This window comes from Balearica regulorum, chromosome 3, assembly GCF_011004875.1.
Source record: "Balearica regulorum gibbericeps isolate bBalReg1 chromosome 3, bBalReg1.pri, whole genome shotgun sequence".
In the NCBI taxonomy this organism is placed as follows: domain Eukaryota; kingdom Metazoa; phylum Chordata; class Aves; order Gruiformes; family Gruidae; genus Balearica; species Balearica regulorum.
The window spans coordinates 83,695,417-83,722,775 of NC_046186.1; the positions used below are offsets into that span (position 1 = coordinate 83,695,417).

Sequence of the window (27,359 nt, forward strand, 5' to 3'; positions counted from 1 at the left end):
ATGAAGCATTTGCACCACGCAACAAATATCTAAACCACTTAGTTTCAGTTCTCACTTCTCACCCCCATGAGTCAAACCCAGCAGCCTGCCATAGCGCCTATTAATTTATAGATTTAATCCCAAGGGCACATCTGCACACTTGTGAGAAGGCGTGTCTGGTCAGCTGTTGCCACAGTGATGGCACAAGTAGACAACAACCAAGAAGAAAAGAACCTGTAGCTGCATGTATGCTTTGGTGAATTTGGGTATTTAGGGGGTTTTATTTGTTCCTGTATATGCCATGTTTGGAAGCCTTGATGTGCCTTTTCTCCCATTGTAATGAAACGTCTTATGCTAGAAGAAAAAGAAGATACTGGATGTGCTAGATTTGCTGTGCAAATTGTGTATTTCCTTATAAACGGCAAGGTTTCTGCAGTGCAGAGCTGAACCGTAACAGCTTATTGCAGTGGTTTGAATTTCAGGAGTACTTTTAAGGTGCTTAAAATTATTCCTAATGAAATGCAGCTAAATAAAGTACTTGCTAAATGGGAAACAAGACAAAAAATCCTACAAAGATACAGCGTGGCCGCCACTGGGAAAATGTCAGGTACCTGCTTCTTGTAGAAAATAGAGAATTACTTAACTAATTTAAAATCTAGATAATTCTCCTTAGAAAAAAAATTCAGCAGTAAACCGTTCAGGGGCTGGTGGATTTCTTTGTTTCTTAAGGATGGTAAAGATTCCTGCACAAACATCAGTAAAGGGCTGATGTTTCTGAGCTGTTCCCTGCCAATTGCTGACAAAGGCAGTCCTAATGAATCATTCTGAATTGTGATCATGTGCTACCAGCCCACAGTGAGCTGCCAAAGAGGAAGTGCAGCTTGTTTTCTTTCATTTTCTTGATTCCTATGCTGTAGGAAGATGAAAGGAGAAGGAGGAGGAGGAGGCAACAGCAGCAGCCAAACTTAATAAATAATTCTGACGATTCCTGATATCAAATGGAGGCCCCTGAGTGGGACCCACTGAAAAATGACACCCTCCCGCCGACCCTGACGCCAGCTGTCCCTCCGTATGTGAAGTTGGGCCTGACCATTGTATATACTGTTTTTTATTCACTGCTTTTTGTGTTCATCTACGTCCAGCTCTGGCTGGTCCTTCACTACAGGCACAAAAGGTTCAGTTACCAAACTGTCTTTCTGTTTCTGTGCTTGTTTTGGGCCTCCCTTAGGACTGTGCTCTTTTCGTTTTACTTCAAAGACTTTGTCACAGCAAATTCTCTCAGCCCCTTCATCTTCTGGCTTCTCTATTGCTTCCCAGTCTGCCTCCAGTTTTTCACCCTGACCCTGATGAATCTTTACTTCACACAGGTAAGCAACAGATATTTGGTTGATTAAATCTGACAGAATGGTAAAGCATTATTTTCTAATAATCATGAGAAAAATGTAATTTCCTAATGTACCTTGGCAATGCAAAAAGCAAATTTCAGTTATTTAGTTGGAAATTTTAACTTTTGATCTATATGCAAGTGATCAGTGTTATAATGAAACTGGAGTCTGAAGTGATCATTTAGGAATGGCAAATAATATATACTGTCTATTAAATGGGTGCAATTTAATTTAAAGGTTGGGGGGAAAAATGTATAGGAGAGCTTGAAAGCTGGACATCCAAACTGCCGTTCTATTATTTTTTATTATTATTGTTGTTTTTATGAGATTTCATAAACCTCCTGGCTTAGCAGAGCTGATCTCTGTGTGCAGTCAGAACTGTAATTTCTAATTTTGCTGGCAACACCCCACCCCAGTTTTTCACAAGTTGGCTAACATGTTTCTGAGTGAGATTTCTATTCTGTGTACCATAATCAAAACTGTTGATCGAGTCCTACTGTGGACCCAAATTCCTATAATGATCTGTATTACAAATAGCAGTGACTCCGCACCCCAGTAAGTGCTAAGTGCTGTACAGAGATACACTCTATTTCAAGGATGCGGTGATGTAAAGGTAAATTACCTGTATACTGGAGTAAAGGAAATAGTATCTCCATTTCAGAAAGGGGTCTTGAGAGTGTATCTATCTGTGCTAAGGACAGCTAAGAAGCCACATGAGTTAGGCTGCACAGTGTTCCAGGTTGCTGCAGTTAGACTTGCTTGGAAGTATTTATGGTGAGCTTGGGTATCTTGGGACTGGCCTGCAGGACAGGATATTGGCATGCTGAGGCAAAGAAAGGCTGCTGGGCTTGCCTAAGATCTCACAGGAAGCTTGCGGGAGGGCAGGGACTGGATTCTCGATCTCCTCAGTCCCACTATGGACCTGGAGCAGGAAGCCAAGCCTGCACTTAGATGACAGTTGCCAAAGTCCGCTTTCCCAGTGCAGGGGTAGTTGGCCAGGAGAGCACCAGCCAGCCCTGGAGCACCCCCGGCAGTGCTTAGGATGCTCTGGGTGTTGCTGTGGGCCCCACTTGGAACCAGCTCAGTGCCTGGGTCTGGGTGCTTCTGTAATGCCTACAGTGTTTCACAGTGCTCTGTAGCAATTACAGGCCTGTCAATTCTGAACAGCCTGGCTGGAGAGATCAGACTGCTTGTGAGAGCTGCCATCCCAGAGCTGAAAAAACAGCAATGGTAAGCATGACAGCTGTAAGAGGATCACTTGAGTTGTAGAGGGTATTAAATACTTAGAACCACATACACAGTTTTGTGCTTAGGTTTACTTTTCTGGATTCAGCGTCTGAAACACCTGCTAACTCACCCTGCTCCCACTCCCTGGGACTTGCAATATATTAAGGGATTACAGGAACCTTTCATCTACATGCTACTCAAATCCAGCTCAGGCATGTGGTGACCTATGCTTTATCCCAGAGCTATTGTGAGAGTCATTTGATAATGGTGTAGTTCCCCAGGGGCAAACGTCCATCATCACACAGTTCATCCCCATCACAGCAGCTGGGGCTAAGTCATAGCTGTAGGTCAGACTCTTCCCTCAGACACACACATAGGGCTGCTGTGGAAGTCTGGAGGCAGAATGCTGCATCCTCGCTCTTCGGCAAGAGAAGCCGAGGCTGGTGTGAGCACAGAGGGGGCACACCAGTCTGCCCTCTGTGCCAGCACTTGGGGGCCTCTACCTAGTGGGTAACTGATTCCTTTCGTCTAAGGAAGATCTAAAAAGACAGCATACAGAATGCACACGTGTCCTTTTAACTCATTTTTGGCATTGCTGTCTGATATCATTCAGGAAGTACAAGTCAGTGATTGGAAACAGAAAAAATGCTAAGACTATTGGTTCTGCCTTTGAGACAATTTCTGCTTTGTCACCATGAGTCCTCACAATCTGCCTCTGAGCCTGTCTGTAAGAGAGCGTAATAGTTACCTGTCTTGAAGAGCCGTTGTCATACTTTTGAAATATTTGCAAGGGACTTTCGGAGTTTGTGATGTCCATCATAATCTTTAAAGATCATGGGCCACTGTAGACAGGCATATTATTAGTATTGTTGTTTGCTGTAGAGCTGGTTGCTCTCAGTGAAATCTCATCTCAAGTATCTCACCGGCTAAAACAAAACCTTAAAAAATACAAGCACAACACACTGTAGGAATATAATGTAAGACAGAGAATAAGTGCACATATTTTTAATTCACTGTTATTAATTCTTTTCTTCTAACCATTAAAAGGTGGTTTGGCTTGAAATTCAGCATCGTCTTGAGACTGTATATTTAATGTGCATCTAGCTTTCCACAGTAGGCAAGCAAGAACTAGTGTGAAAGGGGTGGGGAGAGAGAATTTTGTTTTCAGTAATGGCTTATAACTTCACAGACCTGTTCAGAAACAACTTTTATCATTTTTTTTCTCTAGAAGGCAGGCAAGAAGGGTCTGCAGCTGTGTCTCATTGCATGAAAATCATGCGATTTAACTGGTGCGTAGCTAGAGAGAAAGAAGTGATCTATGTATACTATAGGGACAAGGCACTGGAAGAGACCAGACCTTATGGGTCTTTTCAATTTGCAGGTGTTTATTATCTGCTGTACGGCACCCAGACACGTGGCACTGCTAGGAAAACTTTCAGACATAGATGTGAAAAGAAAAAGTGGTTTCAAAAATATTGCAAATCCTCCTGGCCAAACAAAAAACCACATTTGGCAAGTGCCCGAGGGCATTTTTCAGAATAATGAGCACCTTAGAACTTGACAGAGTTAGCCACAACTATTCTCTATGTAATAGGTATCCCAAAGCAATGGGGACACAAATTTAGACTGTATTTTATGTGTAGCAAGACAAACAAGCCATGATGGCATCAGCACAGGAAGGGTTGTTCCCAGACTTGAGCATCACCATCAACAGATACAGCAGAAGGAGCTGTCATGCGCTGGGGAAGGTTGCTAAAGTGGGGGATCTGTGGATGAAAGAGAAGTGACAATCAAAATAGTTTTGACTCGGAACAGTTCCTGTGGGATCTTTGGATTAAAAGCCAAATTCAGGGTCCTTCACTATGGTCTTGATGCCCTACTTATGGCAGAATAGAAGATAAGACTGCTGCAGATAAGGCTTATACAATATTAGCTCCTCTCAGAAATCATACAGCAGAAAATATGTATGATTTCTAGTGAGAGCACTAAATTTATTAGAATTTATTAATCCTGTATCTGTATTCATTCTCTTCTAAAGAAAAAAAAATAATTTGACCTACCCTTTCAGGATAAGCCTGCATCTACTTAGAAGTCATTAAAATAAATCTCAAGTGAAGATAAGATCCAGTGGCACTTCCGTGAAGCAGTAGCCCAACACTGGTAACTAACTGCATTGTACCAAGCCAGAGCAGATACGGAGCTGAAGTGTGCGTTTCCACCTACAGAGACCAAAAAGCCTGTAGATACATTTGCCTCACACCTGCAGCTCCCACAGGTTTATTTTGCTGCTTGATAAAGCAAAGACTGCAAATCGGCAAATGATGTATTTTCCACTTCAAGTGACTCCAGAGAGCGAGGATCCCAGGACTTAGGCACTCTTTTATTCATGTCCTGCCTAGCCAGATCTTCCCTGTCCCTAACAAGAGGAGACTGAAAGGAGTCCTCAGGCTTTACAGTCAGTGCTGTGGGCAAAAGTGTAAAGAGGCTCTGGGAAATAAAGTAAGTTGCCTTTTCTGGTGTGTGTATGTGAGGTGGACAGAGAAAGGGTTTGCTTCACTTTGTCCTGTTTGCTTCAAACTTTACATTTCCCTGGGGAGCAGGATACAAATGAAGCAGGAGGGACGCTAGGATGGAAGGTTACAGACTCAAAATCAAGGTCAGGGCCAAAGACCGTGAGCTGTAGGGTATGCTGGAAATCCCAGGCCTCCTCTGTGGCCAGGCACAGTAAAACATTTGGTGGGCTGTAGGTTTAATTATCTGGTTGGGAAATTCTCCAAGACCTAGGAAATGTGGTGCTGAGCTAAAGAATTGAGGCTGTATGGGTGGAGAAGGGCTGGTAGGCAGATTTACCTCTCCTTCCTCCTCCTTAACCATCTTCCCTTTTCTCTGGCATCCACATTGAGAAGCTTACCCTGCCTCCCAGGCAGGGCTGATAAAATCAGGGACTTTCAAATGAAGAGGAATTGTGCAGAGTAAGGCAGTTTAGAGGGAAGCTGGTTGTGCTGGCAGTGCCTGGCAGGGCGGGGTAAAACCAGCACAAGGCTTTCCATGAGGTTACGTGTATCTCTGGAACTGGGTATGTGTTAGTTCTGGGAAGAAAATGAAGAGAACTTCTCATTCTTTAATTACTGGGGATAGCATTTCAAAAGTAATACTACCAGTGAGAGAAGAGAGGGCATTTTATTTAGGAGAAATACTTACTTTTAATAGAAATGAATGCACCATATTTTATAAAGCTTGTTATTAATTTAAAGCATGCTTTAGATGTACGTAGAACTACCCAGGAGTCTAACTACGGATGGTAAAGCATCAGCAAATATGTTTGGCGTAAAACATTGCTCTTAGTATTGGATCTATAGGAGACAAATTGCAACTGCAGGCTGGCTGGCTGTCAGCATCTGACATGAAAAATGAAGTCATTTGACTTAGAATGTAATTTGATAGGAAAGCTACACATGCAAGTTCACTGTGGCTGCCAGCCCCACAATGGTCCCTGTCCTTTCAGGACTATTTTTACCAATTTACCCAAGACTGAGTATGTTAGTGAGTCATGTTGCTCATGTCTGTAGGCCCTACAAACTCTGTAGAGTTTACAGAGTAGAAGGAAAACTTGCATATTTTGGGGAATCTGATTCAAATGAAAGAATGAACATGGGAGAAGGAGAATGGGGAAGGTGGGCCTGGGACTGGAAGATACACAGCAGAGGAAAGATGTACATGCTGATGGTGAGGGACTCTGGGCCTGCATGAGGTTATGGCATATTTTCAGGGTGCAAAGAGAAGCTTGCATGGAGTGTGACAGAGGAAGAGAAGTGCCGTGGTGAAAGGAACTGGCAAGGAAAAGAACACGCTATGCTCCTTATAGAGTTTTAGAAATGAGAACTGGTAAATAAAGCTGGACTTCATTCCTGTACAAAGGGCCAGCTTGAGACATATGCGAGCACTTAACACATACCTCAGGCTTTTTGGTAAGCTGAGCTGTGTCTCCTGTAAAAGTGAGTTGATCAGCTAGCACTAGAGGTACAGTGGAGGGTTGTGCCAGCCATCACGTCAGTTCAGCTAAATCAGAGCATGGACTGAAAATTGCTCCAGTGATATTTTCTTTTTCTTTTGCTCTGGGAATACGTGACTTGGCTTTGACACCTGTTTCATTGATACTTACAGGGCCAGAGTGGCTCCTGATTTAGCTTTCATAACCGTAGCTGGAACCCCCCTAAGCTACGGCAGCCTGGCCCAGTCTGCCTTCTCTGCTGCCCAGCAGCTCTGCAGAGCTCTCTGCAGCTGAGCTAATGGACTCCCATGCCATCCTCACTTCTCCTCTGCTGGGACCTGGTAAAATGTCTTTAAGGCCAGCTGTTTACATCAGTTCCTGCAACAGAAATTTCCCCTGGCTGTATGAAGGGCTTTTTGGAGTCCTTTTGCACTGCTGCAGTTTTATATGCCAGACATATACCTCAGGGGAGTGGAGGAGGGATTGTGAGAATCTCACTTGAGGTTTCCAGTCCTTTGGCAAAAACAAGGAGTCAAAACAGGATACTTCTCCTTTCAAGAACAAGCAAAAGGGGAAATACTTTTAAGATGAAAAAGTAACACTTTAGACATTAGAAAATTAGCAAGGAATTTCACTGAGTTTTCTGTGTTGCCGTTCATCTTGGGGATGTCTGAAAGGTCTTTTTTTAAAAAAAAAAAAGTCTGCCTTCTGTTTGCTGTTTAGTCTATTCTTAGGAATAGCCTGGTTTGCTCTGGTTTGCTGGAAGACTTGCTTAGATGACTCAGATATTGACTAGAAGCTTTCTCAACACTGTTGCGGGGAGGGACCATTGAGCAACCAGTCTCTTGAGCTAAATGACTGTTAAAAGCTGCACCCACGCACGGAAGGTATATTGAGATCAGCTTCTGACATCCTTACTCCCACTGAACAGCCCTTTATTCTCTGACAACCACATTGCTTCCAGCAAGGCTACTCATGAACTAAGGCCCCATCAGTGTTTAAGCAAAGTGGCAGAATTTGGCTGCCTATATTTCTGTCTAGCAGTGAATCTGTAAGAGTGTCCATGCCTTATAGTGTAGCTTTCATTCTGTGTAGCACCCACATTTTATGCAGTGTTCATTTTCTTTCTTAATGGTCATTTTACTCTGATAAAATTCAGAAGCATTTATCGGCTGAGAGAGGCCCACCAAATGTGGAATCACAATGACAGCTGTTTTGGCAATCTCACATCTGGAGATCCTGCTGGATCTGCAGCAAGAACATAATTTTTTGGTTTTAGCTAAGTTATCCGTGGAGCTTTTCTACATAGGGCAGCCTTGGACTGGTTTATGTGACAGGAGTGCTCTGTGATGTTATAGGGGTGAGTGGGTCCTTTTTGGGCAACCACGGGCGATGGTGTTCAGGAACTTGTGAATTTTCTAGGTTTTGTGGACCCAGCACAATTCATTGCCCACTGCAAATTGCGTGCCTTTTGTAGTTCTTTGCAGAGGCTCTGAACGCTGCTCTTCAGTGCTACTCCTGAAAGCTGTCAAAATTAACGGTACAGTATGTGTGAGTAAGTGCTAGTCAGAACAGGTGAGGATTGTGGAATGGCCCTAGAGACAAGTTTTACTTGTTTAGTTTCATTGAGGTCAGGAATCTGTTCCTTCCCTCTTGCTCACAGTGTCTTCCAGAATAAGCAGAATAGGCAACAAGTCTAGTACAAAAAGTGTACAGGAAGTATTTTGAACCCCATCTCTTAAAACTGACAGCCCCTCTTTTTATACCTCAGACACAGAACATTCACAAGCCTCTTGTATGTCTCCTTTCAGTAGCAAGTAAGTAAAACAACATAAAACTTCTTCCTGAACTCCTGTGAGCATTCACGATCCAGGATTTTAGAGAATTAATCACAAAAATCTTTTGTAAGGGAAACTGCCAGAGATGTTAACTATTGAAAACAGTATCAATGGTTGCAGAAAATTTTTAGCGATTTCCCCCCTCACACCACTTTTAAATTTTATTCTTGGCTATTATTTTGCTAGGGCCTGCTGAAAAGCTGTGTTCTCTGCTGGTTCAGCTAGTGCTAAGCAGGCTGATGCGTCACAAGAATAATTTCCATGTCAAGGCAGCTGTTTATGGTGAATAGGAGTTAAATGACAAGTTGTTCCAGGACCGCTGGAACAAGTGAAGCCTGATTTTCTCCAGATCTATGTCTCATGCTTGACTTTGAGCTGTTTCCGTAACTGGGGCATTTCTTACAATACTTTGCTATGCAGACACTCTCATATTGGGGGATGTGTAGGATCATTATGCAGGATTCTCCTCAGAGAGGTCATATATCAGATGCATTTACAGGGTTCCTGACTTCTGTTGGGTCACTAATTTTCAGGAGGGTGGTAAAGGATCATGTGTTTGATGCTTCAAGTATTTTTCCATCAGTTGTCTGACTGGAGAGTTTTAAGTAAGATTAGCGGGGGGACAGATAAACAGGTTGATAGGCAGACACATGCCTACACATACATAGTGATCATGTAAGTCCTGTTTCCTTGGGAAAGCATGATAATCATAGCAAATGTTATGCAAGCTATACTAAAGGGCATGCAAAACTAAGTGAAATCGATAAGGCAGGATAACCTGAGGAGAAAACAATTAGGAAACAACCCAGAGTAAGTCATACAGCATGAGGGTTTTTTCTAATATTAGCAATCAGCGTGCTTCGGTGTTGATTTAAATGAACATTTGCAAACTGAGTCTGTATGGAAACCATGTTAGCTTATGAAAAAGCAGTGATGCTTCCCTGTAATTTTTTTAATAAATAAGATATAAAATATGCTAATATATTTTTGAATAATTTCTGATGGTGGTTAAATACCTGTGACTGATATTACCTAGCTACATTGCAGAAAACATGTCAGTATTTTATTTTTTTCTGTTACAGAAAGGTAACTACTGGGTCTGAGCTATCTCACTGTAAAAATACATATTGTTGTATAGTGAACAGTCAGCAGAAGCCATATATACCTTGGTAAAACAGTGAATTTGGTTCTCGATGGCATTCTTTCGGCAATGTAACATAGATACAAACATATATATCCAATTTCAGGCTAGGGTACTATGATGGGCTCTTCATGTGAATAGAGCATCTGAGCTAATAGGCTGGTATGAACTGGTCTATGTGAAAGACATGTACTGCCAGGTCATGTAAAAGCCTAATAATCTCCTGCCTCTATGATTATACTGGCTTTGGTCCTTTTGTGAATACTGGTATAAAGGACCTTATTCCCAAGCCCAGAGTAAGTGAAAATAATGGTGTAGACAATATGTATACATCGTGATCGCCTGCTGAGTGGTTTTAATGTGCTTAGAGCTTGCCTGCCATGCATAAGCAATAAATGCAAATCTGTTATGTAATGAAACCTATCATTACATTTCTTGTGACCTGTGAGACAGGATTCCTGTGGATCACAGTGTCTGTCTTTACTTACATGTATCCCATGTTTGATGCAATATTTTTCTGTTTTGCAGGTGATTTTCAAAGCTAAATCAAAATATTCCCCAGAGCTACTGAAATACAGGTAAGAACTATGCAAACATTCAATGTGGTAATGAGTAGCAGCCATGCTTTTTGAGAAACACTACATCTTTGATAATTTGTGGCACTCGTATCTCAGCTATTCATATTTATCTACCAATGTTTTATGATGATGGTTCTGAGGCCAGCTGCTTCCTATGACATTTAGAAGTCTCTGTAATTTCCCAACACAAGCACCATTTTTAGACATTCACATATTTCAAACGCAAGCAGAAAACACCCTGGTGACTTGTTTACAGGTTCTTAACATTTGTATTGCTAGGTGAATTCAGATCCAGTGCTTTGGTAAAGGTACCAGAGTGACATATTTATTTTGACAGGAATGAGTGGGACTGGGTATGTATTAATCTGTGAGGTCAGTGGTAATAAAAGACTACAAAGTTTTGGGAAGATGAGAAGAGTTGTGAAGCTAGCGAGAATGGATTTAGCTTGATGATGTGTTTGGGAGCTCACAGATAACCTCCCATGACTCCATAGAGTTGAGGTTATGGCAGCTTTGCATTTAGGTGGAGGGATTTGTTTGGGATTTTGTTGAGTGGGAGAGATTGTCAGGAACTATTTGAAAGCTCCCCAAAGAGCTGTAATGTCCAGAAAGCTGAGAAAGAGCTCAATAAATTACTTTTTATTGTGGCAATGCCTAAAAGCCTCAGTTGGGCAATGTTGCTTAGACAGGAGAAGAGAGAGAGAGAAGTTGTCTCCATTCTAAAGAAAGAATTTACAATCTAAATTCAGGATAGGAAAACAGAGTAATTTGAAACTGAAATCTGACCTGTTACTTGCTGACTGTTAGGAGAACATAGTACTGTATCAACAGGTCAAATACTAACATTGTCCTTGCCCTGGAAAGTTTGTTATCCAACTGGGCTTTGATACAGCTGGAGAGGCCATCGTCTGGAGCAAGTGCTTCAGAAACCATGTTTGGTAGAATGGCAGTACAGTGAGAGCAGGCTGGGGTGGGCTGTGCTTGGGCTGGTGAGGATGTGGAACACGCAGGGTGTGATGGCTGACTGAGGGCTGTGGACTCCATGCTGAACTGCAGCTGATGTAGAAATCGTCAGGATGGGAACAGAGAGGCTGCATGTATTTTGGAGGCCTCAGGAATGCTTTCAAGTTAGTGCATACCTTGGCCACATCCCAAACCGCAAGGGGCAAGAGCTGGATGCTCCCTGGTAAACACTGTAGCATATAAATACATTCACCTCCCTTTGCACTCTGGTTTCTGTGGGAAGGAAATCCAGGAGTATGGGCTGGCAAACAGGCACAGCACACACCAGCGAGGTCCCCAGCCAGCCCCCAATGCAAGTGTGCCCGCCCTGATGGTACGCATCGGCGAGAGGAACAAAGAGGATGGCTTTGCACAAAGCCTGGGCAGCAGGTCAGGGTGGTATAGGGCAGGTCTGTGAACAGGTTCCTGGCTGGCTTTAGAGGTGAGAGGGAGAAGCTTTGAACCTCATCTGTTACTGACGTTTGTGACAAGGCTTTAGTCTTGAAAACTGCTTGAAACTGACTGTCTTCCAGCAAAGAGAGCTTATGATAATTAGTCAATGCCTCTGAAGTGATTACATTAGCATCCTGCATGTGGTTCTTGGAGCGTTTCTATTCCTAACCACTTATGTATTGTGACTGGGATTACTCATGGACAGACTGCCCTCCCTACAACAGCACCATGTCCACCCTGACTCTTGCCTCCTGCATTTCTAACACAGATCACTCTTGGATCCGGTCTAGCTTTTTCTCTCTTATTCAGCTCTGTTGGTAAAGTTGTTCAGTAGTATTTTGTTTTAATGTTTAGATCTCTTCGCATGAATGTGGTTAGCCTGTGGAAAGAGCCATATAAATAAAGCTGACCTCGCTTCCTTTCTTATACAGGGCAACTGAAGTGGTGTAATATGTGTACGTGCACAGCTGAGGTCCCGAATCTTAATTCTAACAAGCTAGTGAAAGATCATAGAATCACAGAATGGTTTGGGTTGGAAGGGACCTTTAAAGAGCATCTAGTTCATCTTTCATTAGATCAGGTTGCTCAAATCCTGATGAAGACATGGATGGTAGAAAGATGGATGGCCTACAGACAAGGGCTGGAGTCTGCACTTACTGAATTTGACTTTTCTTCATTGTTGAATGTTCATGTTTTGATTCCCCGCCCCCCCATTTTCTTTAGAAGTGTCAGAACTTATTGCCTGGTATTGGCATTTCTGCAATAGATAATGGCAATATAAACAGGGCAACAGAGAGGTAGGACTGCTGTCTATGTATTGGCACAGGTCTCAAAAATCAGAATCATTTCAAATATGGAAAAAATTGATAAAATACTGTAAGAGATCCAGAATTTTAAGTAGATTTTACTCAGCACAGCCTTCATGATGTTAGTCACTGTGGCAAAAGAGCACAAGGTGCAGCCTATGCCAGCCACACTTTGTATTTAAACAGTTCTTCTGCACATCTCCATGGGCTTGGGGATTTCTTACAGTCACTGGGTTCAGATGAGGCTTGTGTGCTGTGCATACTGTGTTACACACAAGCCTCAGAGGCTGTATGGTTTCTGAGGAAACCACATACAACATGCAGTAGTTTCAAACAGATTTTCCTGTTAATGCAAAACTCACTGCATTCATCTGAAGTTTTATTTTAAACTCAAAGAAAAGCTTAGGGGTGCATCCAGCCTGACACAGAAAGAACACCCTGGCATGTGCTGTCCCCAGCCCTGCAAGATTACACACAGCTCCTTTTAAGGGACTAGCCCCAAAATGGGGATTAGGCATAATAGGCTTTTGAACAGTCACTGGTGCAATCTGGAAGCACCTCTCCCACCCTGCTTTTCTATTTTCTAAAAAACCCATATGCTTATTCATGCCTTTTAGGTGCCCTTATAGTTGAGATGTAAGGATATATTCTGCCTTTAAGTGAGTTAGGAGTGCTTTCTGCAGCTGCAGAGACCCTAAAACTGCCCTGAGAGACAGCCTGCATCTCCATCAGTGTTTTTTCAGAAGTTCAGCAACAATGCTTCTATTGTCACAACAGGCAGCCGTTTCCCCAGCCACATCATGTTAATAAGGGAGATGGAAGATCATTATGTGAAGAGTTGCACAACTCACTGGTCATGACAGCTCACCCTGGCACATACAGGAGTGTGTGGGCATGAGAGTGTGACAGTGCTTGTTTTTTTTTTTTTTTTCCTGCTAAAGTCCATCAAGGAGGAGCCTGGCCTGGAGGCCTCCAAGCATTGCTGGTAGCAAGCCAGCATCAAAGGCATGCAGGCTGCACTGAAGCAGAAGGTCCCTCTGACTAAGCTGAGCAAAAAGAGAGCACATACTGTCCTGCAAGCAGGCAGCATGTAAGAGCATTCCTTTCCTCGTAAGCCTGAAGCCCACAAGAATATTTTACCTGCACTACAGTGGGGGAGCAGAGATGAGACTATTAAATAGATTTTGGGAGGGGAAGGAAAGACAGACGCATGACAGCCACTTAAAGACTTTTGAGATATTAATAAAAGCTGTAAATGTACCACCACTACAACTGGGAACTGCATTCTCCAGAGGGAGCTGTGTGAGAGAGCAGCTTCAGGACTGCAGTGTTTCTAGCATTAGACTGTGAGGTTTAAAGGAATTATCTCTAGCTGCTTATCCTAAAAACAGAGCCCTGCCCTCAAAGGTTAAGAATGAGCACGATCTTCCCCCGAGAAGGAATTTCTGTGACTGGCAAGGAAAAGACAGCATCCTTCCTCACTGCAGATATAGCTGGAAAGAAGGGCATTGATTCACAAGCAGGGACTTTTAGGCTTTCAGTTCTCCCTGTTACACACTTAAAAGGTATCAAAGGTATACCCATTCCTTTCTTGCTCTCTGAAAAGAAACCAGCTGTGCTTCAGCTTTGTAGCTGGGTTGATGCTACCCAAAAGGATATGAATGTGTGAAAGAAAAAGATCACCATTGGGTAAAGTATGTTTAAAAATCAGAATTTGATTCCTCGGGGACAGTCTGGATGTTTGTTGTTAGCCAAATTCAAAGTTCCCAGCAGGTATGAAAAGCTGTGGCCAAAACCTCTTGTTCAGTGACTGCAGGTTATGACCCTTATCAGTAATTGCCTTGGTCAGCAATGATAATGAAGTAAGCAAACACCTGAAATGAAAATATGCTTCCCCCACCCCCCTTCCTTTATTTAAGTGAAAAAGCTTCACAGCTGTGTGTAGGAATAAAGAGGAATTAGAAGCAGCTTTCCCTGAGTATGTGGTATACTTATATTGCAGGTATCGGTGCTGGGTAGGTAGGAAAAAACAGATGGAGAAAAACATGCCGGCTTCTGTCTGTCACATTCCTGTTCCAGCTCTGCTCCTGTGGTTGTGCAAATGAACCTTTTGCCTGGCATAGATGGCAAAATGCCAACCCGGAATCAATAAGCATATTTAAATTTCTTGATGTTTCTTTCAAGAGGCTGCCCATGACCAAGTTATTTAGGAAAAGGGACAGAGAAAGATGCTGGAGAACCAGCAACTCAGAGATTTTTCCTACTGTTAGACACTTCCCTAATTTAATGTGAAATCTGATGGCAAACATCAGCAGTCAGTGATGCTTCTCATGGCAGGGGTGGTGCAGTAAAACCAGGGTCAAACCCAGCCCGTGCCAGGCAACTCAACCTTTTGCGAGGTTTGTCCTGTCAGTAAGTAGTCAGAGGCTTTGTGCTGTATATAAAGTGCACACTCTAAGAAAGTACGTGTGTATTTTAAGTAGTTTTTAAGAACTGTGCTGTTGTATTTCTGCTGCAAACAGTCTTCCATGTTTTGCTGCTTGACATTAGTTTCTTGACTTACAGCTTGTTGTGTAACTGTAAAAACAAGTTTGAAATGAGCAAAGTTAATTTCTCCAGCAATCTGGAGCACTCTGGTTTGGGCTTGGGCAGCTGGTCACTCGGTCAGCTGTGGCAGCCCAATGCGTGCAGCTTCCATTGCTCAGAGTGCAACTTCCATCTCATGACTGACACTTGCTGAACAATGTCGCTAAAACTGTTTTCTCCTCACTCTCCCAGGTTGCCCCTCTACCTGGCTTCTCTTTTCATAAGTCTCCTCTTCCTCTTGGTGAACTTAACATGTGCAGTATTGGTGAGGACACAGAATTCAGAGAGAAAAGTCATTGTCTCTGTCCGGGTGGCAATTAATGACACGTTGTTTGTGCTGTGCGCTGTTTCACTCTCCATCTGCCTGTATAAGATTTCCAAGATGTCTTTAGCCAACATTTACTTGGAGTCCAAGGTAAGGTACATTTTCAGTTCTTTTCAAGTACCTTCTGAGAGACAAGGGCAGTGCAAGGCAAAGCCACACGGTTCGTTAGATCCCATAAGAGCTGGAGGCCTTAAGCTTCACAGCTTGCACTTGGCTGGCCATCCTGTTCAATACATTAATTAAATACTAAGTGGTAGCAAGGGTGCTTTTGCTAACACCAGTGACCCCAAAATATGTGTCTTGAGGCAGAGTTTACAGAACTTATTGGCTGGAGTTTCTCACAGATGCTTTTCAAGTGGATACTGCTTTCCCCATGTGAAGACCGCTTCATTTCAGTGCTGCTACATGTAAGTGGTCTATACTTTGGGATCCTTAAGCTTGTCAAATTATTGACTGATTAAGTTAACTGTTTAAGGTAGCAGCATGCTGACAATTAGCCAGACAGAGAAATATGAATCTCTGTTTATACATTTGCATACTGTCCAACAGATCATGAGAATGTGTTTTCAAAGACTTAATACATTGTAATTTAGCCAAGTGGGGAGAAGGGGGAAAAAAATCTCTCCTTTGAGTCTACAAAATGTTCTTTAAAAAATATTGTTAGGTTTACAGCTTTGGACACGTTCAGTGGTCAAGGCGCTGGGTGGCATCACGTAAATGTGCAGTGTTTATTATAAAATCGGTGAAGATGTTTTGTATCTATAAATAACGAAACGGGGCTTTCAAAGGTCCTTGCATTTACAGTAGATAGTTAAATTATAAGTTTAACCAATAGCACATTACCATTACCAAACCTTTAAAAAAATGTAAGTTTCAGCTGCTATTTAGAAAATATTATAATAAAATTCCTCTCTCCATTTACTGAATCAGATGAAAGGAGTACTTTTCCTGTTTAATCAAATCTGGCTGTACTGTACAACAACTGAAAGTTCAGGGCTGAATGGAAGATTTAAAAACACAGCTTTGTTTGTTTTGTTTCTTTCAAGCCTGTCGTATGCTGACCAAAGGGCATGGGCAATGGATTATTTTTACTAGTAAGAGAAGTTCTTGTACTGCTGCAAATCACGGAAGCGTAAATCTCTGTAACAAAGTGCAGTTAACCTAAGGGAGGCTTTGGTAGATTACTTTGTTCCGTTTCCTCTTCCTGCAGGAAACCTGATCTTCGTCAAGTTATTTCATGAAAAACAAACTCTAACGTTATTGCAGACAGGAAAGGACAGAATGCTCAGCTGATGAAAGTTCGAATGTGGAAATGAGAATTAAAGAGCTCTTTGCTCCTTTCTGCTGACCTGAAATGGGAGTTCCTCTGGGGACTTCCAGTAGGATTTAACTGCACATACTTAGGGATATGGATGGCTAGAGCTGGCAGTGAAAAACATCCTGGTTTAATCTGGTACTGTTGTGCTGAAAAAACTAGCTAAAGAAGAAAAATCCATTCTCTGCAGTGATATGATAGAAGCAGCGCTGGAAATAATGCATATTCTGCAGCGCACATAGATAGGCATCGGTACTGGCAGCCTTTTATTTGCATCTCCCATCTACTGGCACGTATCTTCTGAGCACATGTGAAAACGCATTCACCTCCATGACCAGAACCGGTCTGGTCCTCTGCGCCAAGGCTAGGAGAGCACAAGTAGGTGCACAGCCCTGCCCATAGGTGCCGACTTGGGCCAGTTCTGTGCTGGCCAGAAGCATCATGTAGTGGGACACACTACCGACTCGGGGTTCCCCCTCTTTTCTGTTGGGGCCTGTGACTGAAAAAGGATTCCTCTGGCTTTGCTTTTACTGCTGGGCTTTCCCTTCCCCAAGCCATTAAGTATATTTGTCTGGCAGCAAACCCAGGACATTTTCACCTCCTTTTTTGTGTCTGGTGGGATTGAAGTTTGTTAAATCTGCAGCATATTTAACTGTTAACTATTAAAGAATGACAGCTATATAGGGAAACCTAACTAGGGAAATACTGACCCCATTCTGTTCTTCACTTCTGCTATCCTGGTCTGTAAATGCCACTGAGCTGGGATATGGTATATCCTAGTCAGCAGCTTCTCTCTGCTCTCTCACCCTCAGTTTCCATGACAGCAGCACTTGCTAGTACCGAAGGAGAATAGAGAAGTGCCTAGCAAAAATTTCCTCTTTGTGGTATTTCCCGCTTGCTGGTCTTGCCACAGCTTTTACCACTGCCTGCTACGTATCTGGCTTCAATTCCCGTATAGCAGCAGGCTCTTGGCTCACTGCTGATGTGGCTGCAGTTTATGGCCTGGTGGATGGTGGTAGTTCCAGCGTGTTTGAAGCAGAAAGTCAGTCAGAGCGGTTGACTGCATTGGGGATTTTGTAATACTCCCGAGCCTGGCTGTTCCCTGAATCAGTATTATTTTGCTGGGAAAACAGGCAAACTAGTTTTATGCAAGCTTTTCTGACTACTCCCTGAGCTCCTTTTTACTGACACCCATCAGGGAACATCCTGCCCAAGGAGCTTGGTTGGCAGAGCTGCAGGGACAATAGCCACTAGCATGGGTGAGCAGCAGAAGGGCCCTGGTAATCTCCTAAAGGCCAGGGATGTAGGACATGGTGGCTTGGTGACTTTCCCTGATACTTTAGTAGCCAATTATGTCTGTGCTCTACTTGCCACAGCACTTTGAGCCTCTGCTCCTTGGCTGCAAACCTGGAAGCAGTGTGAGTGGAGGAACTGGGTGCAGACCTTCCTGTCTCCTGCACTGGTATACAAGGTCCTGTGAGTGGAGGAGCAGCTTCCTTTTCTCACACGGGTGAGAGGAGCCCATCTTCATGGTGTGGGTCTCTGCCAGGAGAAGGAGAAGGCAGGGCTCATGAAGCAAATGGACAGTAAGGTATTTTGCTCCCCTAAAAGCGCAGAGAGCTTTACTTCATCTTTCCTCCTTTGGCTATGCAAAGCAGTATTCCAGATCCAACTGCACGGAATTTACTTTGAACTTCTTCCTTCAAAGCCAATCCCATGTTTTGTATGCCTGCCTCCCTCTGATCAGACTCTCACTGACCCCCGTAGCCATGGCTCCTGGATTCCTTCCTTTCCTGCTGCTACAACAGCTCCTGTGCTGGAGTCTCAGTCCCCCCAGTGACCCTCCCCACCTGACACAGTGGTCAGGTGTCTCACTTATTCCTCACTGGATTAGGCTCTTTCCTCTGATCTGTCCTTTTTTCTCTCTAGGGCTTAGGAACCGTTCTGATTTCACACTTTGCAGTCTCATTCCTCCCCTTGTGTCCAAGGTGCCACTCACAGACTGCACTGCCATGGTCACTCTGCCCATAGGCCGTGCTTCCACTTTGTCTCCTCTTTGTTGACATTAGGTAAGGCAGGATGTTCTGTTCCTGTCTGTGCTGTCTTTAACTGCTGACTGTTATGATCTGCTCTGTACTCAGGAAATAGGTGCACAGCAAGCAGTTGTAAAAAGATGCAAGGTTGCATCATGCTAGCTAGCCAGCATCTGATACAGGATGCTCTGTAGCTAATGCACAGGTGAAAGCTGAATCCTCTTGCTCCATCTGATACCAAAGGTAGTTCTTGTGTGTTTTCATTGCTCTGAAAATAGTGCTTGTACAGTAAGTTGTAGGAAATAGTCGCAGCTCATCTTGGTAAGGGCTGGAACTGCTACCATTGCCTGGAAACCACTGTACTGATAAAATACAGGAATGGACGTATTGTAGGATATACTGATCAAAGAAGGAAAGAGAAAAAGTCAGTCGCATCAGGCAGAGCAGCATGACAACCCTCGAAGTCCATGCAAATGTTCTTGTCAACTGCCCTCATGAATCATGACCTGTGTTTAAATCTCTTCCAGGGTTCATCTGTCTGTCAGGTGACAACTATAGGAGTGACTGTTATATTACTTTATACCTCACGAGCCTGTTACAACTTGTTCATCTTATCATTTTCCCAAACCAAGAAAGTCAATTCTTTTGACTACGATTGGTACAACGTGTCAGATCAGGCAAGTACGAAAATATTTGCTAATGAGAAAAACTCATTCTGTATGTGATGGCTGATTTCCTAAATGCTATGACAAGAGGAATTCATATATTAAAAGGTTATTATTTTTTTCTTTTATCCAATGCACTCAGATTGTTTTGCTCTAGAAATACAAATTTCTGGTAATTTCAGCATAAGGAGGAAAGAAAACGCCAGTGCTAAAAGAAAGAAGTAACCATTAGCCAAATAATTTTGGGAAAAAAAATCAATCTTTTATTTACCTTGATTTTATTGTTTAAAAAAAAAAATCCTTTTATTAAAAAAGGCAGGTGTTTTGTCCGTTAGAAAGAATGGACTGTACTCGGAGAAGCAGAAAAACAGTATTTGATTCCACTGAAATGCTCAGTTCTGAAGTCATCATCAAATCTCCCATTGCCATCCAGGGCTGTGGAGTTATTTACCTGACTTTCACTGGCGTGAAACCTTCTGTAGTTTGAGGGTAAGACTATGATTCTTCCCAACTTTTAATTGCAAGTGACAATTCAGATTGAAAACCAACAGTGGTAAAAACACTGAAGGAAATAGCAGGGGATTTTTTGTTGAATATTACAAAATTTGGGCTTCCAGCTCCTCTCTCTGCTTTGAGGCACGTAATTAGGTCCCGGTAGTTTTCCAGCTCTGTCAAGGCTGGGCAAAATGGCAGGCCTGAGTCTGGACCATGACTACATTTTGTTTGACCTCAAAATCCAGGACACATGACACCTCCTCACCCTCTCAGCAAGCACCTGCAGACCAAAAGCAGTGTTCCCAGCCACACAAGGGCCTTGTATTGCCAGGGTGGCCAAGCAAACCTGTAGGCCATTAACAATTTTCTGTTGAGCAGTAGATAAAACCGTAAATAAGTAGGTAAACAGTAGGGTAGGATTGCCCAGAGGACCTCATTACAGGTTAGTTGAGTAGGGTCTGTCAAGGGACTGCTAATCAACCCTGCTGCGGTGCGGAGAAGAGGAGTGCACCGAAGTGGTGCCACTCTGTGTAAATAGAAGCCACAGGTTTTAGGCGGAAGTGGCACTAGGTTGTGATTCATTTCCCGAATCAAACATTTTCCCGCCAGTTGTTGGGGCCTGGAGTGGTGGTGGTGCTGCTGAGCCCTTGCAGGGGTTACTTCTGGTGCTGACTCCTACAGTCTGGAGTAACAGGGGCTGGGAACTTTATGGCCAGAGTATTTGGTCCCGTTTCCCCTGTGGAGGCAGAGGTTGTTCATGGGGAGCTCACTGGAATGCTTTAGGCCTTAGGTCACTACGAGTGATTTTTTGAACGTCCAATCTGACTTGGGACATTGGGATTGCCTGGATTTTGGGGTAAATTATTTGAGCCATTTGTAAAGCCTGGAATTAAGGAGCAGGTACTCAATTTGGTACCAAAATCAAGAGTCACTTTTAAAAGTACAGCCCAATGTTTGTACTGTGGTAACGCCTCAGGTCACCTGTCAGAAACATTACCCTTTTCTCTTCTGTGCAAAACACGTGAAAGGACAGGATTTGCCTTCTGCAGCTATGGTGAAGGTGGAGGGGAAATCGAATGAGAGGTTCAAAGCTAATGCTGGAGTAACAGCATGCTTATTCAAGCTAGCACTGTGCACTGATTTGAAGGGATCCAAGCCTTAATTCTTCAAAGGCAGATTTACAACAATGCCCTTGAAGAACTGGGCATTGATTTTTCCTTTATGTATTATTACCAGCTGGAAAAGGACTGGAAAACTGGTTTCTCATTACCTGGATTTGATGACTTGATCAAATGGTTGCTTGCCAGACTCTTAGACTGGGAAGATCCCTGCATTAAACTTTCCTGAAGGAATGATACGAGGAGGAGAAGGAGGAGGAAAGGTAGAAGGAAAGGGTAGTCATATACCTTACAAGATAGCATTTTGATTTTTTTAGTATGATTGATTTTAGTCATTAGCCAGGTTAATCTGGCTTTACTGGATAGAATTTCTGGCCATGTTAAGCATTTCAGCCACTTAAATACTTAAATACTTCATAAGACATGTTGCCTCCTGCACCTTTAAATGAGCTGCCATCTTTATTTTAAACACTTTTCTCTTTGACTTTTCAACAGGCAGATCTGAAATGTCAGCTGGGAGATGCAGGTTACATAGTGTTCGGCGTGATTCTTTTCATTTGGGAGCTCTTGCCTACTTCCTTGGTTGTGTATTTCTTTCGTGTTCGAAACCCTACAAAAGATCTAGTAAGTGGAATTTGTTAATGTATTTGTCAGTGTATGTCCAGGCCGGTCTGGAGTGCTCAGCTTCTGAAGAAGCTTTTGCTTCTTTACATTTTGACTTCCCTTTTTCAACGTGTCCTTGGCAGAATAAAAGCAGTACAGACTTCCCACTTCATACTAAGTCCTCATGAGAGAAACTCATCTTATTTACCCAGAAGGACGACAAGGTGTTTCTCAGGCAGTTAAAAATCAGGAACCTTTTTAAATTTAGGGCCATTTTCCCTTTGGGTTAATATGGTACTTTACTGGAGTCACTGGAAAAGAAGTTTGTTATCCAAACTTGGGATCTTTCATCACATAGCAGTAAAAATGGTTGTGCGCTAACTGTTCAATGGCATGTGTGAAATAATAGATCGAATTCTTTCAGCCCTGTACCCATTGAATTATTTCCATGTCAAAGACCAATAGTCATAATAAGCACTTGCTGGCATTTTTGTTTGCTATTTCACAGAGCAAAGATTGTGTGAGTTGTAAGGATAACTCCCTATAAGTATCCTTAATATCTAGGTAATCAATACATGGACAAGCATCTTTTCATAGCTGTAGGCAATGTTTCCAGGTTAGCATAGGATATGCTGGTTGACAGACACTTGGGGAGTATCAGCCCTGCACTGGGGATTACCCAGGTAATGTCTCTGTTTCTGTAGAGAAGTAACAAATTCCCACCTGTATAAAGCCCTTCTTCCTGTTCACCTGTGATACCTGACATCACACTAAGAACCCCATGAACCCCAGTGTCCATCATACCAAAAAAAAAAAAAAAAAAAAAAAAATCTGAGCCCCACTCCTGCTTAGGAGTTAGCCAGTACAACTGCAAAGAGAAGAAATGTTTTACAGGCCAGTGATGCTGCTCTTTTAAAGAGTGACCAGAGAGAGATCTCATTTTATTTAAAGTGAGTTTAGAAAGGCTAGACTGGTGGTCGAGTTTGGATAGTGTGGGAGAGATTCACAAGAGAATGAAATGAAGGGATGTGGTCTAATCTCTTCTTTCAAAAAGCTGATCCCATGAAGACTTGGAATCCTACTCAAACGGGAGCTCATATGGAGTCAAACAGGCAGTGTTCTCTCACAAGTCAAAGAGCACTGTGGTAACACACAGAACATTGTATTTTTGCATTGTGATTTGCAGAAAGCCTTAACTCTGCAACTTCATAAAGGTACCGTTCAGAAGAGCCAATCAGTAATACCACTTCTTTTATGGGTACCTTTTTTAGGGTAGACAGTATCTCTCATATTGGATAGGTCATATATGGATGTTTTTCTACACAAGACAAATATTTATGCTAAACAATATCATGGTAAGAGGAAAACTGGAAAAGACAATGTTAGAAAGAAACAACAAAAAACCCAGCAAAACGGAACTTCAGTGCAAGTATGCCACAAGAGGGAGACCAAGGGCCACAGGCCTTCAGTCTAATGTGTTGAACAGGCCAGCTGTTAAGCAGTTAAGTATGCAATGCCTGGTGGTAGAAATTTGGCCAGAAAGCATGGAGTTAGCATTGGGACAAACCCTCTTTTAGTTAAAAAAATCTTAACAGCTCTGATTTAGTAAAACTCCAAAATTTTCTTTATTTTTACTACGGAACAATCCCAAGAAATTGTTGTTCTTTTGTTTTACATTTCGTTCTGGACTTCAGAAACAAAAAGTTTGGTCAGGGGCAGCCTGCATTCCGCTCTGTTCAAATGTAAAGCTCCACTCGACAGACGGTTCTAGCCTGGAACAAGGTGTCCGTCCGCTTTGGTGTGGACACAGGGAAACTGCAGTGCGTGGCCCTTTGCCTTGACATACCCTTGGCCAGACAAATGTTAGAAAGGAGGAGATGACAGAGAGGGATCTATTTTTAGTTCATCTTTGTCAAAGTTATTTAACATCTAAAAAGCAGAGTGAGATTAAAATGCTGTCCTGCTTAAGGCCAAGGAGAAGATGTCATCCTGGCTTATCCACAGGTGCAGGGAACCCTGTTCCCTGGGGATGGAAACAGTGGATCAGTGGAAGAGGCTCAGCTATGTCCTAGATGTCCCTCTGCATTGTTTCCAGAATCAAACTGACCTTTTGAGTCTTGTATGTTTTCTGGCTTGATTCATAAGGAAATGAAAGCAAAATGCTTTGTAAATGAAGGAGTTACATGTACACCCCTTTCCCTGTTTTATCAAAGGACCTTTCCTTGGGATTTGACCCTCACAGTACCGTAGGGTAGATACTGAAATTGCTCAGAGAGCTTCTAAGGGGCTTTTCAGCTGTGATTTCCTTAAGCGGGGTGCCAGGGTTCAGCATGATCAGTTCCTGAGGCAAGGGAGGTAAAGTGCTGGGAGGGAGGATTACAAGTGTGGGAGATAACCCCAAATCTCTTTAGGTGTTTCATAGCCTTCAGCCCCTCAGCTGCTTCCCTACTGCTCACTTCAAGTCAGCTGGCTAAAAGTGCAAAGTGGACAGGAATTCAGCAGGCAGGATAAATGCATACTGGAGGGTGGGGTCAGAAATGGGTTGTGTCTGTTAGCTAGAAGGAAAGAAAAGGAAAAGCTGTTAAGATCAGTAGACTATCACTATGCTGGTGGAGAAAAACAGAAAATGCAAAAAGATTTCTGTTGTCTACAGCAAATGTAAAATTGCCTGGTTTATTTTGGAAGCCAGGAGGTAAGTCTGCAGTGACTTCTTTTAGAAGTCAGGCACCAAGCAGTTTATCAATCTGTTGCAAGCACTGACTGAGGTTTCCCTTCCTTCAGGCCAACGCAGGAATGGTCCCAAGTCATGGCTTCAGTCCCAGATCTTATTTCTTTGACAACCCTCGCAGATACGACAGTGATGATGATCTAGCATGGAATATTGCACCACAGGGGACACAGGGCAGGTGAGATACAAGACGGAACCTGTCGTGGTTTAAACCCACCTAGCAACTGAGCCCCAGGCAGCTGCTTACTCACTCCCCCTTGGCGGGATGGGGGAGAGAATCGAAGGGTAAAAGTGAGAAAACTCGCGGGTTGAGATAAAGACAGTTTAATAGGTAAAGCAAAAGCCACACGCACAAGCAAAACAAACCAAGGAATTCATTCCCCACTTCCCATGGGCAGGCAGGGGTTCAGCCATCTCCAGGAAGGCAGGGCTGCATCACGTGTAACGGTTGCTTGAGAAGACAAACGCCATCACTCCGAATGTTCTGCCCCTTCCTTCCTTCTTCCCCCAGCTTTTTATGCTGAGCATGACATCATATGGTATGGGATATCCCTTTGGTCAGTTGGGGTCAGCTGTCCTGGCTGTGTTCCCTCCCAACTCCTTGTGCACCCCCAGCCTGCTCGCTGGGGGGTGGGGTGAGAAGCAGCAAAGGCCTTGGCTCTGTGTAAGCACCCCTCAGCAGTAACGAAAACATCCCTGTGTTATCAGCACTGTTTTCAGCACAAATCCAAACCAGAGCCCCATGCTAGCTACTGTGAAGAAAATTAACTCTATCCCAGCCAAAACCAGCACAGAACCACTTGCTTCCTGTAACAGCAACTGTAGAAGAAAGAACACACACACTGCAGAAGACTAAATTGTCTAGCTCCAATTGTTGCATAAATTCTAGGGGTGAGGGGAAGCAAAGGGGGAAGCTGAGGTGGAAAGGCAGCACCGAGTGACTGTAGGGATTCAAGGGCCCCATACAGACTACAAGGACGCAAGAATGAAAATGGTTCCATAACTTAGGAATTGTAGCAGCATGCTGCTCTTTCAGAATCTCAGCTGAGGTCTTTGGGTTGCATGTTTCACCCTCTGTTTCTTCCAAGAGTAGCCTAGGAAGTGCCACTTACTAGTTTAAGTGTGTGAGCAAGGGCAAGCTTGTGACTGGTGGCGAGAAGCCTCTCAGCATGGTTAAATGTCTTGGGGCCTACCTGAAATGAAAGGGACATTTGCTTTCCCACTTGCTGAAAGTTTATGCATATCCACCTGATGAAATCCCATGCAAGCCAGAACTGGCACAAAAAGCCTGTTTTCTCTGTGGAATGGTGACCTTTAGGAAGGGGTTCCTGTCCGGGAAGGAGCAGCTTACAGCAAGAATGACATCATCCAATTCGGAGAAGGCAAGGCACTGCCAGGACACTAGCCTGCCCTGAAAGGAGGCTCAGTCATGCGTTACTCGTTTGCTGGTCCTGTATCTATGCAGAGAGGCACGCAGGAACCAGCCATGCTGGGAACACAGGCACAGACCAGCCTCGCGTGTGAAAAGCCAGCGTTGCCAGGGCGGCTAACTATCAGCCCCTTGGACACGGGCGCAGGAGGTTGAGCTCTGTCACTGACCGTCCCTTGCATGGATTAGCAGCACCGCTTCCAGGGTTTTAAACCACCTTCTGGATTAGCGAAGCAGAAAGGGGTGAGTCTTTAGTGAACTGGAAGAACCAGGAAACAGTGAGTTGAGAGCACTTGGGCCCAAGTAATTGACAGATCAGAAAACTGAACGGCAGCCTGAACCCTTGGTGGGGGGGTTATTTTTGCACTTCAGCGTGAGAACCACATCTATGCAGTTGCATTTTGCCCACGGTCACTAACCAAGTGTCCGCAGAACCAACCTGCCAGTCACTAATTCTTCCATTTTTTTTTTTTAAAGTCTCTCTCCAGACTACTATGACTGGGGCCATCAGAACAACAGCTTCATGGCTTACATTGGATCCCTCCAACAAGATCCAGCACTGGACACAGAGCGGCCAAGCCCCATATAACTTCGACCGACTACAGCATTCTAGGACATTCCAATATTAAAACACATGTTCTGAAAAACAAAGCTTAGCAATTTTTCTTCACCTTTTGGTTTTTAGAAGTGTTCCTATGCACAGATAAATGAAGAACTTGTCTTTGCCACGAGCTTTTCATAGTTCAAGGAGAAGTATAAGCTAATGATTTAAACTTTGAAGACTGTTCTAATTAATGCCTTGTTCTCAGCCATGGCATTTTTGGCTTTGAGTAGGGTTGGTAGAGAGTATAATTTAATCATTTTATGCTCATTTTAAAAGAGCAAATTTCATGAAGTAAAATGGCATAATTATTTTCTAAAAGTATTTTTATTTTTTACACTGTGTATTAGGTTAGAAATACATGGTTATGATGAATATACTGTAAACACATGAATGAGTTGTTCAAATGCATGACAGTAGCAAGTCTTACATGCGCATAAAAGCCTGTAAGGGAAAAATATCAACCTGATTAAATACTGTCTTTTCAAGTTACTAGTACACTTTTGGAGCACAATTTACTCTTTGGATCATCACTGCTAACTCAATGTGGCAAGATGGTTGAAGGCTAAAAGTCATCTGTACTATAGTTATGATCTCAAAACACACTGCATTCTTCTAAGTAAGAAAACTGCATCTTCTCAGCAGCTCTAGGGACAGTCTCAGAATGGTAGAGAGGGGCATCCACTCTGGCCAGAGCACTGTGAACTGCAAAACAGACTGAAAATTTGTAAGTAAGTTTGAAAAAATTAAAGTTATGTGATCATGTCTGTCAATCAGATCTAGGTGTATTGTGTAGAAGAGTAAGTCAAATACCTCCCCAGTCAGGGAGATGGATACCTGTAACAGTACTTACTTACTAAAAAAAAACTAGGAAACGCAGTCAGGGAAGAGAACAAGAGCCAAGAATACATAAAGCAGAAAACCCTCAAGTGGAGCTAGAGGATGAATTCTGCCTAACTAGCAGGAGGGCAGCAAAGCTGTGCTTCAGCCTTCTATGTTCAGGGATAAATTTGGTGGGTGGTGGCGGAAACAGTGGATAAATACCATTCTAATATGTGACA

General features: G+C 43.2%; 1 protein-coding gene across 2 annotated transcripts; it reads left to right on the plus strand.

Moving 5' to 3' along the window:
* Positions 1–834: 834 nt before the first annotated feature.
* On the plus strand, positions 835–26,798 carry GPR137B (G protein-coupled receptor 137B). Of its 2 annotated transcripts, XM_075748743.1 has the most exons (8): positions 835–1,048; positions 1,208–1,346; positions 10,090–10,139; positions 15,179–15,401; positions 19,187–19,340; positions 21,437–21,561; positions 24,322–24,446; positions 26,175–26,798. In XM_075748743.1, exons 1-8 carry the CDS (start codon positions 978–980, stop codon positions 26,284–26,286), a joined length of 999 nt encoding a protein of 332 aa, XP_075604858.1. In that variant the 5' UTR covers positions 835–977; the 3' UTR covers positions 26,287–26,798. The 2 variants fall into 2 exon arrangements, with proteins under 2 accessions (XP_075604858.1, XP_075604857.1); XM_075748742.1 differs by having other exon boundaries at positions 835–1,346.
* The last annotated feature ends 561 nt before the right edge of the window (positions 26,799–27,359 follow it).